The 14,949-nt window shown below is 43.9% G+C and overlaps 1 protein-coding gene across 1 annotated transcript in view; it reads left to right on the forward strand.

The window, feature by feature from the left end:
• nt5dc1 (5'-nucleotidase domain containing 1) overlaps positions 1 to 14,949 on the forward strand; it is a 48,161-nt gene extending 33,212 nt beyond the window's left edge. Inside the window, exons 9-12 of the mRNA XM_034527392.1 lie at positions 4,896 to 5,017; positions 11,273 to 11,446; positions 12,406 to 12,574; positions 14,413 to 14,949. Of these exons, the coding sequence (XP_034383283.1) occupies positions 4,896 to 5,017; positions 11,273 to 11,446; positions 12,406 to 12,574; positions 14,413 to 14,525 (578 nt within the window). The 3' untranslated portion in view covers positions 14,526 to 14,949. The remainder of the gene's footprint in view (positions 1 to 4,895; positions 5,018 to 11,272; positions 11,447 to 12,405; positions 12,575 to 14,412) is intronic.

Genomic DNA, 14,949 nt, shown 5'->3' on the forward strand with positions numbered 1-14,949 from the left:
GCTGATCCTCTCTCTCTCTCTCTCTCTCTCTCTCTCTCTCTCTCTCTCTCTCTCTCTCTCTCTCTCTCTCTCTCTCTCTATAGCTCTTTCTGAGTTGTGCCACGTTGGCCGAAAAAAGCCCAGACCAGCATCTGCTCTTCCTCTGGCCTCCACACACACCGCCTACTCCTTTTTAAAAAATGTTTTGGGAACATCCCTTGTTGTTCTGCAATCTCAAAAAATGTTCTGTTTTATTTATTAGCTAGAATACTTTGGCACATAACATTTTCCAAGCATTTGCAGCAATCACACGCAATACATACGGCTAATCATCAGCTCATAAATAATTTATTACACTTTGGCGGTATCCATCTGGAAGTGTTCTCAAACCAATGGGCGACTATCTGTGGAACAGTTGAAAATGGCTACTTTTCCTCATCAGATTGACGTTTCATGTCACACAATGTTTAAATGGAAGTGAAGTGGCTCTCATTGCCAGACCTGCGTAAGGCTCCAGAAGCCCATCGTGAATGAAAAAAAAAAAAAAAAGTCTTTTCACAATATATTGTTAATGCTAGTTATTTTACAATGGTCATTTTGCTCAGTTGCTGATCAGCCTCAGAAACTACAAGGAACACAATCAAATATTTGACATCTATGAACACTAAAACAAGTTGAATGTCAAATACAGTGTAAAAAACAACATATTGAATAAGGAACACATTAAATATACACAATGTTGCACGGATGGGACTAGCCGTGGGCTTTCTTCATCATCGTGGTCAGCCTTGTGTTGAGAAATATAGTTATCTAAAATGCGCCGTAATCATTGAATGGCATGTCACAAAAAAAAGGTGTTGCTTAAATCCCTTCATAAGCTCCATGAGGTGTTCAGTGTTCATTGGAAATGCAGCAGTGTGTCTTCAAAGCTGCTGCTCAGCTCTCATTCCTCTTCCTCCTAAAGTCCTGTGTGTGTGTGTGTGTGTGTGTGTGTGTGTGTGTGTGTGTGTGTGTGTGTGTGTGTGTGTGTGTGTGTGTGTGTGTGTGTGTGTGTGTGTGTGTGTGTGTGTGTGTGTGTGTGTGTGTGTGTGTGTGTGTGTGTGTGTGTGTGTGTGTCCCACCCACATGTGCAGGTGCTCATCCCTGTTCTTTCACTCTCCCCTGTCACAATATTTATAGCATATTTAACCTCAGTTTGAACCCGTGGTGGCCTATACTCTGTAAAGCACCGTGGTTTTGTTAGTGAGAGTGAGGATCTGCCTTCACTCTGCTGCTGTTGCTCTTAAATAGCAGTCAGCAGACCCAGAGGAGCAATTATCTTCTTCAAAGAAGTTGTTCTATTAATCCCTAGATAACAGCCAGTATGCCACATTTAAAAGGCTATTCATTAGTTTAATTAAAGATGTGTCACAGCACGTACTGCCATTACAAATACATCCTATATGATTGTAGTTATGTGGGCAACTTTTTCCTCTTTGATGAGGGAGACCTGACCACGAATAGCAGCAACCCATTGGTTTCAACAATTAACATAGACGTTCATACATTTCAAAATGTATGTATTTATGTATTGCATTGTCGTTAAGTTGGTGGCACTCACAAGAGACAGAATAAAACAAAAATTAACCTGCAAAAAGCGCCAAACTCCCAGAATGCAACTCAAAAGTGTCTCGTGGTTTTAGACCCAGGCAGCAACCTCTGATTTGAAAAGAAAATGACTACTTATCACTTGATTTATTCCCTCAGTAAACATGAGTTCATGAGTCTCAAGCTCTAGTTTCAAGTCTTCTTCAAAACATTGAACATTGATTTACATTTGGTAAATAATGGTCCATTTAGTGTAAAATAGACCATAAAGGAGGCTATGCTTTAGGGGCGGGGCTACTTTGTTATTGACAGGTTGCGACCACGGTGTTGTCCGGTCTGGGAGTTGTCCGTGTTTTTAAAATCGTAGTCCACAAGCCAATGGGGGGGACGTCACATAGACTAAGTCCACCTCTTATACAGCCTATGGTTAGAGCCTTCATGCTTAGTAGAGGCCCATGTTTTAAACGCCAAGCCACCGTATTGTAACTGTTAAAAATGTGAAGTCTGCCAGCTTCAGCCAAGATAATGCTGATGACATCATCAGTGTTTTAGTTTTTTTGTCAGACTCCATCAGAGCCATAGAAGTCATTATATTAACTGTTTTCTCGGGGCGAAGCAATTTAATTGGGAAGCCGTATTTTGCAGTGATTAAAAATAGGACCACCATGTTTCTGGAAGTAAAGTCAAAACCAATTCTGCCAACAGTTTTTTCTTGTTGGCAGAACATGTGGAATTGCTACACAGATTTCCCTGTCCGTGTGTCGTGTCTCAGTGTTCTGGCTGACATAACTTTAAGTTAAAAGGAAGCAATCAAGTAAATAACCTCAAAATGTTAGGACAGAAAGTTTGTGAAATTACTTAAGGATATAACCTCGACCACAAATGACAGATAATTCAATTTAATCATATAATTATAATGGCACTACTTACCATTATAATTATTTTATTAGATTAAATGTTTTAAAATGATGATATGCTTACGTTCTGGATTATTGACAGTCATCATCTCATTAGTCTGACTCACTGGATGTAGACTGTGGCTATTAACCTACCATTGGCAGAGCTTGCATGCAATTTTAAAGCAAACTTTTGAAATGTCGCAAAAAAATACAACGCAAATTAGATGCGTTTCCATCAACTGGTGTGGAGCATATAAACTCAGCAACAGTTTAGTTTAGTCAGAACCTAAAACGAAGTAGAGGTTGCGAACCGGAATCAATACAAGTTAGCTTGGTCGTCTAATATACTTTTATTTGTCCTTTCATGCCAGCTCGTATTGGCCGTGTCTCATGCTGTCCTGAGACGAAGACAAGCGCTCGCTGCTTGTGGTCGATGTTCATAAATGACCCTTTCTTTTCTATCTCGAGAGTTTACAGCTCAACTCTCTCTTTTTAGCAGTTTGAGGCCATATAGTGTAGCGGTTGTGTGCATACAGTCTGCCCTGTACAACTCTGGATTAGAGCTGCATTAATTCTTCAATGTGATGCCAAGTCTGGTTAGACCTCTATAAAAAAAACTTCTTTTTTTGTTGTAATTTATGTCAGCCTGCAGCCAAAAGCTGCTTCTGTTTGCTCTTGGTGAATGATGGTACCAACACTAAATACCAACACCACCTTCAGAAAGTACGCAGCGCTCGTGGCTTGTCCGGCACTTTGCAACCTAAAGTCATGCAAGAGGTTGACGTCCGCAGCAAAATACTAAAATACAGGCAGAGGGCCGAGTCTCTGCAGATATAGACACCGTCACGCACTTCTAGTTGGTCATGGGTGGTGACTGAGAGGGAATATTTGTGTATGAATCTATCTGAAGAGTCTTATCTAAAAAGCCAGATATTTCCCTCAGGAGTCGGTTGATGCCAAAAAAAAAACGAGCTAAAAGGAAAATGAATATTGGACTTACATTTGTCCGATGGACACAAACGTGACTCCAAATAGCTCTCTATGGTTGACAGTTTTAGTCGCTCAGTCCACCACTCTGGACCAGATAGACTTGAGTTATTGTTATGAAATTGTGACCAGACAAGTCCAGCACTTAATATATTAATACATGTAAAACGTTCACTGTGGAATGCTCCAATAAGACGAGTTGCGGATCGAAAAGCTCAGGTTGTGATCCACCAGACGGCAGGCCTCCTCTTGAGCCGCCCGGTTCGGGTGGCCATTATTAGCTGAAGGATTGTAGCCACAGTTTATGTGTGACAGCGACACATTGATTGATTGCCACACATGCAGATAAAATCAGTTTTCATATTGGGTCAGGTAACGAGTGAGAGTCTATGTAAGAGCTGAAAATAGGAATAATATTATTAGTACATATGCATTGAGAAATGTTTTACATTGCCTTTTTTACAGTAAGTATATCTGCATGCTGATATTCGCATGTAGCACAAAGTGCCGCTGTGCCTTAACACGGCCTCACAGAACTGCCTGTGGCCTTTTTTCACTGTGGTATTCAACAAGCTGCAACATGATAAAACACGAGTTGTATTATACTCTATCACTGTGCTATAGTACAGTAGAACAGTGCAGTCATTTAAATGCACAACAGTAACTCAAGAAGGAACTGCACTTGTATTCTCAGTTGGACCTTTTAGGGACTCTTCACCTCTTTTTTTTTTTCTTCCAAGCAACCATAACACTTGTGGCCATCAAGTGGAAAATCCTCAGTCACTATTCATGAGCTGCGTGAGCTGAGAATGACATTTTCAGAGGGTAATTGTGAGGTTTTGGGAAGTGTTCCCGTCTGACACGCGGTGTGAATTTGGGGGTTGGACCGAAGCGGACCAGTGCTGAGTTGTGGTGATGGCTGCTGGAATACAGCTCGGATATCTTTGTATGCACCCGTGACTTCTCAAAGTCAAGTGAATACTTAAAAATCACTTCAATTACGCATCGTGTTTTTCTTGTTTCATTATGAGGATGGTTTGTTATTATGTATTTGAATTTCGTTCAACAGAGATCATGCTAAATTGATGACCTGCCTGGTTTTTGTACAGCTCTCTTTTTCTTTTTCTTTTTTACAGTGGAATTTCGGATAATGATCAACCAGAAATCTGTTGCTTTTTTTCCCCCTTTGCTATAACATTAGCTAGTATCACTAACAGAAATACAACGCTGCTGAAATGCAAGGTGCTGCTTATTTGTGCAAGGTCCTGCACCCCTATCCTGTTAATCATCACAACCCCTGAGATTTACCTCGGAGAGAGCAGACCGAACACTTTACTGGGAGTATATTGGGAGCATAGTTCACCTGCTGCTTCTGCTACTCTGTCTCCTTGTGGGCCTGCTGGTTCCAACTGTGGTGTCTGACTCCCTGTCCTCTATCCGCAGTGAACGACGTGGAGGAGAGCGAGGGGCTGCCGTCGCTGGACAAACCCGGCTGGTACTCCCAGGGCAACTGGCCGCACCTCCACGAGCTGGTCAAGACCATGACGGGCAAGCCAGAGCCCAAGGTAGGCCCGCCAGCAAACATCTCCGGCTCGCTTTGAGGTTGACTCCAACTTAGTTCTTTTGGCAGAGGCTGAATACGATGATAAATCATCTCAGGCAGATTCACAGTAGTGTGACGGAGAGGAGGAGCGTGGCCCTCTGCATGACTGTCGACGGGGCTGCTGTGTGCCAGCACGCTGAAAACCCACTGATGAAACACGTGCAGCCAACTCCCCTCATACCTCTCAGATACAATGCAGTCCTTTCTTAGGGACGGTTTCCACATAGATCAGACAGCTCTTTTTTCTTTACCTCTCAGAGAACTCAGCTTGATAAAGGCTCAATTACTTTTTAGAGTCATAACATGAAGTAAGCATGCTTTTTTATGAAAAACTTAGTTGCAAACTGTTATTCTTCCCATCTTTCCTATCAGTTGTGACTCAACTGATCTGGGGACCTGGCAGCTTCACAATAAAGCTTAATAGGTAAAGCTAAAATAGGGGTAAAGGAAAATAGAATAGAAAAATATCACAAAATGATTTTTTTATGAATAGTTTACATGCAAAGATCCCTAGCAGACAGTGGTTTAGATGCCATGATGTTGGGTGTTACAGGGACTGTGAGAAAATGCATGATTGCATTAAAAAGGCTACTTTTTTTTCAAACACTGATTTTATGCATTATGGTTTTAAATACATACATTGCCTTGCTTCCAGTTTCACAATATATCACAATATATTGAATGGTAACTCCTGTTTGGTGATGTGTATCGTGTCGCCAGATCCCGAAGGCAAACGCATCAGGGAGGTTTTACCCAAATTTAGAGTTTCATAAAAAATTCCCCAAAAGTGAGTGCCAATTTACTCTGGCATGCCAGAGGGACGGGCCAATGGCGCGTCCAGATTCGTTCAGCTCTACTTTCCGGCTCTGTTCACATGTAACAAGAACCAATATACATTTTTATTTCCGGTTTTTCGAGACACGCCAAAGCAGAAGGTCAAAAAAATACAGCCATCAAAAAAATGAAAAACACTCTCTTAAAATGAGCCACGGCAGCTTTGTGAGATATTAGTTTCCATGTGCTTGTTGGGTTAGTGATGCGGCATGTCTTCAGGCATACGAGGGTCAGAAAAAGCAAGAGAGGAACAAATAACAGATAAACCCCCCACACCAATGTCTCTGAGGACTTTGTTGCAGGTCGGTCATGCTCATAGACACATTTAATAACCTACTCAGGCGAAGACAGGGCACAACACCACATAATAGAAATACAAGCACAAAGAATGTCGTAGTGATTACACACACACACACACGCACACACACACACAGGCGAATCATCTGTGTCCCTCAGTGGGCTGAATTTGAGCCACAAAAGCTCCCATTAGACAGTGCAGTGAAAGCTACTTGGCTGGTGGCGTCATGCGGGGAGGAGAAGCTCGCTGTCCCACACTGGAATGCCTCGTTCGCAGGGATAATCTATGAAATGGTGCAGTGGTCTGGAGGGAGCTGAAGAGGAGTACTGTACTGTGTGCTTGTGTCGTGGGGGGAAACAAAAAAAGAAATCCACTATGAAGTGGTGTCACAGTTTCCAAAAGTTAAACGATCTAAGCTACTCACCTGGAAATGAAAAGGTGCAAGCGTGTCTGTTAAGCCGACACACATTTTCGCGTGTCGTGTGACAGCCCGAGTTAAGAATAAATGAAAAAAAACACAGAACTGACACATGGTAAACATTAACTATCCAGCAGAAGGTTTAGTTGCAAACTGTATGCTTTTTCTAGGTGAACTGAAATATCATTTATAGAAACTTTCAAATCTATTGCCTCCATTAATCTGACCTGACAGCATGTCGTCCTTTTGGCTCCGACAGTGCAGCAGTGTGGCTGCACATGTCTCGGAAGAATGCACTGTGCATGCAGAGGGCTGTAATTGTACTGCTATCTGATACTGGCAGATGATGAAGTTAAAAGGTATGATTATTTTAAGATTGGAGTTCATGGTAATTAATTTCAAAGGAGTCACTTTGTATTCTTGACAATGGTTCATCCCTTTTTGTCAACAATTTCTTCACTCCCCCCCCCCCCCCCCTCCCCCCCCCCCCTGCTTCTGAATTGGAGTGAAATAGAAAATGTGTTTGTTTTGTATTTAGCCTGGTTTGAATTTGATCTGGCACTTCTTTTGCAGGCAATAGAGAACTTTTGAAATGCTGCTGCTGAAGTATTTTCACTTTGTCTCGGCACTGACCTGCTGCATGTTTATCTCAAACGATTTATGAAGGACTTTTTCTTTTTTTTTTTTTTTTTAGCACATTCCGTATGTTCTACTCGGCCCAGATGTTGGACCTCTGTGAAAAATTCAAGTCCTCTCACACTCATGTAAACCAGCGGTTTACCCGTTTCCATCTCAACGGAATATGTTCTCACTGCAGTTGACCCAGACTCACTCTTCATCTAAACCTCGCGTTCGGTTCCGTGCCAGGGGGTTTGACGCGGGTCACATTTCTGGTAATAGTGACGTTTGAAAACAGAACGAAGCTTGTGGTAGTGTCCCGCTGGACTAAATAATAAAGGCGGAGCTACATCAGCCCGAGCCGCAGTTCAGCCAGCAGTGCTCGTCATCGTCCACATCCCTGGCTCCTCTCCCCCTCGTCCCGGCCCTCTGCTCAATGCCCCCTCTGTTCCCCAGCCACGTGGAGAAAGCTCCTGTGGAATTCAGTGTCAACCTGCACTTATAGCTGCTTTAAACACTCCTCTGGGGTGACCTGAGGCACTCTGTGTTTTCAGTTCGCTCCACTTTCACCTGACAGGAGTTAATGCAGGTGGGCTGAATAGAGCCATTCAATCCGCTCTCGGCACGGTGCTCAAAACGGATGGGGGTCACGGTGGAAGCTGACGGGGCACGAGCGTGGAGATTGGGGCGCGATACGGGGAGCTGTTATCGTTCTGAGGTGTCTCTGCTTTTTTGTAGTTGGGACAGAGCGGTTTGGATTCACGGCTATCGCAGTCGAATGTGAAATTCCTCTAGCATGCCAATTAAAAAAAACAAAGGGGTTGATGTTTTGTTTAACGGGTTGAAGATTTCTTTTGATAGTTAAGTGCAGGATATTGCGCTCTCCCATTGAGTCATAGCCATTGGACAGTCAAGATAAACGAGTTCTCCACACAGGGTTAAAGTTAGGACGAAATGTCAACCTTTTGCTTATTTTTTAAAACTTGGGAGTTAGATCGTCCTTATTCTGCGGGGTCTGAACTGCATTGAAAACATTTGCAATGATCTCGTGCTGTTGGCAGAATCTTTCACAACTTATGAGGAATACAACCATTCGGGCCTGAAAATGACAAAATGGGGTTTTGCCCGCCCGCTCCTCTCCCTGTACCTTCAGGCCCCACACAGTGTGCTGAACAATGGGCTCATTAAGGCCCCTCTGCATGCCTGCAGCTCTGTTTATCTGGGCCCGGCTCTGGCTTTAACTGCTACTCTGAGTGATGAGCTGATAAGGGAAGGCCCACGCTGCATATCATCTTAAAGCTGCAGTAGGCCGTTTCTATTAGCAAGAGCCCTGATGAGCTACACCACCACCACTGAGACTTCCTCTGAAATCCTTATCTTTGATCCATTTCCTGTATAATAAACCAGATGTTGTTCAACAGCCGCTCGTTACACCAGCTCTTCCTAATCATCATCTCGTCGGCGTTCAGACCGACGTCAGCGCTGCGTGACAAAATGCAAACCCCTCCTTTTAATCTACAAGACTGGATATGTGAAAGCGCACATTTCTGGTCTATTAGTGTGTAACGCCACATTACTGCTGTTTACTGGGTGATTGTGATGGGATTTTTGGCGCAAAGCGAGTTTCAGACCATGTCATTTTAACAGCCCCAGTGCCCAAGTTGCTCCTATGTAGTCTAATGGAGTTGTGACGGGACAGGGGATTGGGAGACGGAGGAGACGACAAGGGCCAAGGACCACACACCTGCCACTTTCCTCCCTTCACAATATGCCATGGCAACATTAATTCAGCACCCCACTGCCAATGGACAGCGACAACTCGTAAACGCCCTCCAATTCATTGGCGGTGGTAGTAGTAGCCCTATGGGGCGGCTGTGAGAGGAGCGGGTTGTCCTTTAACCACAAGGTTAGTTTCGAACCCCGGCTCCTGCTGTGTGTAAGTGTCCTAGAGTAAGAAGCTTACAGGCCCTTTACAGCAGCCCACTGCATCCTAATGCTAAGGATAGGTTAAATGCAGAGGTCAAATTCTATGTGTGTGTATGTATATGTCTCTATCTATGTATATAATAATATAAATCGCTTAAAAAAAAAAAGAAGCCTGTTATCTTCTAGGAAAAACGGTACATGGGAGTTGATTTGAATCCATTCAGTAAATGTCAACACCTCTCGAGATGGGACTATGTGGCGTAGTTACACTTGTCAATGCAACCTTTGTCATACGATAACGCCTGGACGCATTGCCTGTCAAGTCTGTGAGCTCCATGATCAGAGTGTTTGGATCTTAGTGAGGTGTGGACATCATGTTGGCACAATCAGGACAATTTATCAAACTTAGGTGTCCATCATCCCCCCTCCCCCGACGGGAGTTCCTCTCCCAAGGAGGGAAAAGGCAAAGGAAACTGGGGCTGGAGCCCAGCTGGGACCCATTGTCTGAGTCTTGTTGAGTTACTGATGATGAAAACTCAACAATTCCAGATTTTGCTGCTTAAAATAAAAAAAGTAACAAAATAACCAAGGACTTGAAGACTGTATAGAAAAATGTGTTTGCCACTGAATTAGCGGAGCTAAAATAACTTTTATCGTGGAGAATTTATTGAAATATTGAAATGCATCTGATCCAGGCGCATCCGATCACAAAAGTTGCATCAAAAAGACAGGCTCGGGGTTAGGGATCGAAGGCAACAGCCAATGCAACAAATGAACGGTGTCATATTGTGCAGCCGTGTTTGGAGGAGAAGCGTCTGCCCGTCCTGCAGTCTGATTCCCTTCATGTTGCATTTCCCTCGTGCAGAGCTCAGTGTGGTTCAGCCTAACGTAACTGTACCCATACACAATGAGCCTCTTCTGTAACGTGTTGCCTCCGCACTGGAATCCTTGGCCTCTGTAAATGTTTATTGGAGTGATCCCATGACTCTGGCAACAGCACTGCCGAGAAACGAGAAGTGCAGGGAGTTTTTTGGGGGAAAGCTGGGGGGGGGGGGGGAACGAAGCCCAGCTGTGGGTCGTTCTGAGAAAATCAGAACGACCCCCCCCCCCCCCCCCCCCCCTCCGAAATGTACTCGGAGACGGACCAGATTAGCCCGTCTGTTTGTTTACATGGGGAAGGGCCGCGAAGGGGACGGGACGCAGCTACTGGAATGCCTCATGTGCATCCTCTTGATGGCCGTCTGCTCCTGCAGAGAGGTTTGATTGTGGTTCCATCTCACACGCACGGACAGGCATGTCGCGTACTCCTTTTGTGATGTCTACTAAAGGGTTTGCACGATGCCACTTGTGTGAGACTTATACGAGTTCTTCCGAGAGATTTCAGGTGGTGAAGAAGATGATTTTCATTTCAATGTAATCCCACACGCCTCCATTGAGCCTAAATGCGAGGTTCGGGTCTTCAGATTTCATTACATGGGATATTGACTTTGGTTGGGGGGAGATGGAAGTATTACAACGTTCAGCCTCGAGCTACAATCAGAATATGAAATTCATGAAGGCGGTGTACTTTTTGATATGCAATATTTGATGTATTTGAAATTAAATTAGATTAATTAATTAGTTATTATTAGAGTAAATATATTTCAAAGCATTCTCTATCAACAAAAACCTAAACCGCGTTCAAATTGTCCAGTATCCCTGTGAACTGGTCTTTCAGACTTCTGTGTCTTGTCATTTCAGCGTTCTCCACTCGTCATTCCATTTTCCAAAAAAGGAGATGGGAACAAATGGTTGTTGAAATGGGATTTAAAGCTTTGAACGGTGCGTGCGCTCCTGCTCTTCAGTTTTGTAATGTGTCTCAATAAAGCCTGCCTTAGCTTGCTCTTCTTTCCAGATGTGCAAGACAAAAGGGATGTGAAGGTCGGAGAGGTTGTGATGAGTTTTGCAGACTCATCGTGTCTGGTCTAGTTCACCCTGGGGGGGAAGGGGGACATAAGACGTATGCCAGCTTGACTTTGACTGCTCCTCGGATAAGACTTCTTCACCACAGCACTTAAAGCTGCGGAAAGTAAACAAGCTGTCCTCTCTGTCTACCCTTCCCCCACCCCACCCTTACCCTGCAGGTGGTGTATTTTGGAGATAGCATGAGGTCGGACATGTTCCCCGCCAGCAGCTTCGGGAAGTGGGAGACGGTGATGATCGTGGAGGAAATGGAGGGGGAGGGCGTCCCGAAGAGTGACGCGGCGATGTCCAACGAGGCCCAAGTGGAGCCGCTGGAGAAAAAGGGAAAGTTTGAGGTAAGTTCACGTAAGCAGCTGTTTCCGTTTAGCAGTGAGGCCTCTGCGCCTCGCTCCTCGTCTCTGCTGGAGGCTCCGGGCGATACCAGCCGCTGACGCACCCCAATAAACAGTGAACTGTCCGCGCTCAAAATGGAAAAAAAAGAAGATAACTGTAGGTTCTAATGCATAGATGTTGTAACAAAGTTGTAGTGAGTGCAATGCAAAATAGGTGGAGCGCTGATGATCTCTGATGGTGCGCGGCCATAGCGCCGTTTGCTCCTGTTATTCATTGCGTACACTTACTGTGCACTTTGGAGTGGGCGAGCAGCCGCATGAAGCGGTGCATTTTGTGACGAGTTTGATAGCTCTCATCTGGGTCGGATTACATGGAGGTCAGGGGGGGTCTCTGCCTCGGCATGCTGAGAGAAATTCCCCCGTCTTAATATCTCAACCCTGACTTTGTTCCATTTTCTGGGCCCTTCCTTAAATCTCCCGTGAGAAACGTATTCGTTACAAGTCTCCATGACAACGTGATGCATAATCTTTCATGTTTTTCTAATGAACTATGACGGATATGATGGAGTGTGATGTAACGGTTCCTGGTGACATCTCGCTGATATTGTGCAAAGCAGGGATGTGTCGTTTTGGTTTGTGTGGTTTGTGTCTCATCACATCCTTCTTTAAACACCACATCCTGTCATCAACTCTTTTCTGTGTATAAAACGGATTCAGATTGAATGAGTGATTGCGGGTGACGCAAGCGGGGGATTTCTCAGAAAATAATAATGATGATGCATGCAGTAGCCAGAGTAACCCTCGAAGCTGCTTGGGTTGAAGCACGTTTGAAGTATCACCGTACTCCCCCGAGCTCAGTCGGGGCGGAATCCTCACACCTCCTTTTATCATGTCTGCACATGTCTGTAAATGTATCGCACCGCAGTGACATAGTTGAGTCTGTGCGTGGACTGTCTCAACAGGAGCAGGGCATGAAGTCGCCCTCCGATGTGTCCAACCAGTGGGGCTCCTACTTCGTCGACGTGCACAAAAGCGGAGGAGGGGACGAGGAGAGCCAGAAACTGACCTGGTGCTGCCACAGCATCCACAAATACAGCACCATGGCCATCCCCAGTGTCGAGCACATAGCAGGTTTGTGGCAGCGGAAATTACAGAGAGTGTTGCAGATCTGAAGTGGTTTGATGGAGTTGGGAAAAGCAGAAGAAAAAAAACGTGGTCCAAATAATAATAACAGTTATAAGCATTATAAACATTTAAAAAGCACTACACTCTACCCACATGATACCAAAAAAAAAGATTTAATTAAAACATTTGCAATATATTAGTAGACGGTAGACTTATGTCAAGGTAAACTATCTAATAAAAGTTGACTTGGCTCAGTATATCGTCTCACGTAGATCGTTCCTGAGTTTCAGGACCCTGAGAGAAAAAGATTTCGGCCTCCTGGTCCCTAGCTTGACTCCTGGGTGGCCAAGGGGCCACTGCTCAAGGATCTCCAATTGTGTGAAGGCTCAGATGGAGTTAACAGTTCAGCACGTTAGCCGCGTCTGCTCATGAAATGCCTCGAAAGTGAAGAAACTCTAATGTTTATATTATGTTGCCAAATAAACATCCTGGTCAGATACAGGCCCAGTCTCAATAATATGATTATCTGTTTTGTCTGAGTTTAAAATGAAGAAAATAATTTACCATGGCATCAACTGCAAATAGGAACCTAAAGCAGATTACACATAAACGCTCCTTATAAAGGTGTTGCTCTCCCATAAGCCTGTGGTATTCAATGCGGTTCAGTGAATAAAGGAGGATTTACTGTACACTGATGACCTACAGTTATCCTCTAAACATCGGAACAAAAATCCAAACTCGTAGTTTATTTCCTTTTTAACCAAGCGATGTGAATTGATTTGCCAGTGTGTCCCTGTAAACGGACCCATATGGTGCACAGAAACATGTCTAAGAATGAAACTTGTGGTGTAGACCACAAGAAAAAAAAATCAAAACAATTTTCTGCAGTTAAATAGCTCTGTTCCCACATCAAACATTCTCCCCATCATTTCAACGCAGACACATTCACAAGGATCGAAACGAGCACTTAACAGACGCAGATGTGGAGCCAAAATTACTGCAGAGCAGTTCTTGGGGGGAAATGGTACCAGTCTCCCATATAACGGTGACCTTTGGGGCTGTTTTTCACACTGGGGTTATTATGTTTGAGTCTGAACATGGAAAATGAAATCAAACCCAACCCTGTTTTTCTGCTTCAGTTCACCTTTGGGTGCTGCTGTTGCAATCGGTTTGCAAAGTTCCTCTTATTCAAAATGCATGCATCGGTATGTTATTGGTGTTCATGTCCAGTGTCAACTTATTTGTCACTTAACCTTCAGACTTAACGCCACCTCTGTAGTTATTTTAACCCAGACCACAACTTGGGCACTGATCACTCGCGTTGTTGGACAATCGTGGGAAATCGCACGATAAATAACCAAATCCCTTTTTGTAAGATGTGATCCAAACCGTAGTGAGAGGATACGTTGACTCGTTTTGACATAAGAAAAGTGAAAGAAGTAGATCATAGTGAGAGGTTTTCTAAAACAGGGACTGCCAAAATCAACACAAAATGAACGTTCGTTGTAATAACTTAACAACATATTTTTGATCTCAGTGACCAGAATGCTTTATTTACATGTTAAAATGTCACAATGTTTTTATTGTGACTTATCATTTCTCTCTCTCTGGTTTGCAGGCCTGTTATTTATGATTGTTTTATGCCAGAGTTGTCACTTCAGAGACCAAAGATCAAACACAAATGAGTCCAACATTCTCTGACCTGAGTGATTACTACTTGCTGTCGAGAACAAAGTGTGCTTTTTCACTGAATCATTACGCATTTGCTTTTTCAGCAGCAGTGGTGCATTAAACGTTCAGGCGGGCTACAGTTGACTTTCCCTATTTGACTTTACTCTTTGTAGATCTCCCTCTGGATTACAAGTTCCCCAGATTTTCTCCCGACAAGCCCTGCACCACCGGCTACTACCCCAGACCCCCGGATTCTTTGCTGAAAAGGTGTGAGAGTCTGTCGTAAAAAAAGAAGAAGAAGGGGGAAAAAAAAAGGAAAGAAAAAAAAAAGTCCTCCCTTACCCCTTTGCCTCAGGAGAGGAATGTTCCTCCATTTTTTGCCTGTAGTTTCCCACCTGACCCCGCCGCCATCTGTGGAGCACAGGAAGCATACACTCCTCACCCATTCAGAGAAACCATGTGAATGTAAGCCACAGTATCTCTCTGTAATAACGCCTACATTTGAACGTTGTTTCGTGGTTTAGTGTACCGTACACGTGGAAATATGACAAAATAATGGCGTGTGTGTTTCTGCATACATACAGTAACAACAGGAAATGTAGTGTTTTTATTGTTTCATGCGTGATGCCCTTATTATTTCCTATGGTAGCTTGTTTTTAAAAATGTTATTTCTTTGAACTTTTTCAAAATAAAGTTAACATTTTACTCTC

The sequence above is a fragment of the Cyclopterus lumpus genome, chromosome 24, assembly GCF_009769545.1.
Source record: "Cyclopterus lumpus isolate fCycLum1 chromosome 24, fCycLum1.pri, whole genome shotgun sequence".
NCBI lineage: Eukaryota > Metazoa > Chordata > Actinopteri > Perciformes > Cyclopteridae > Cyclopterus > Cyclopterus lumpus.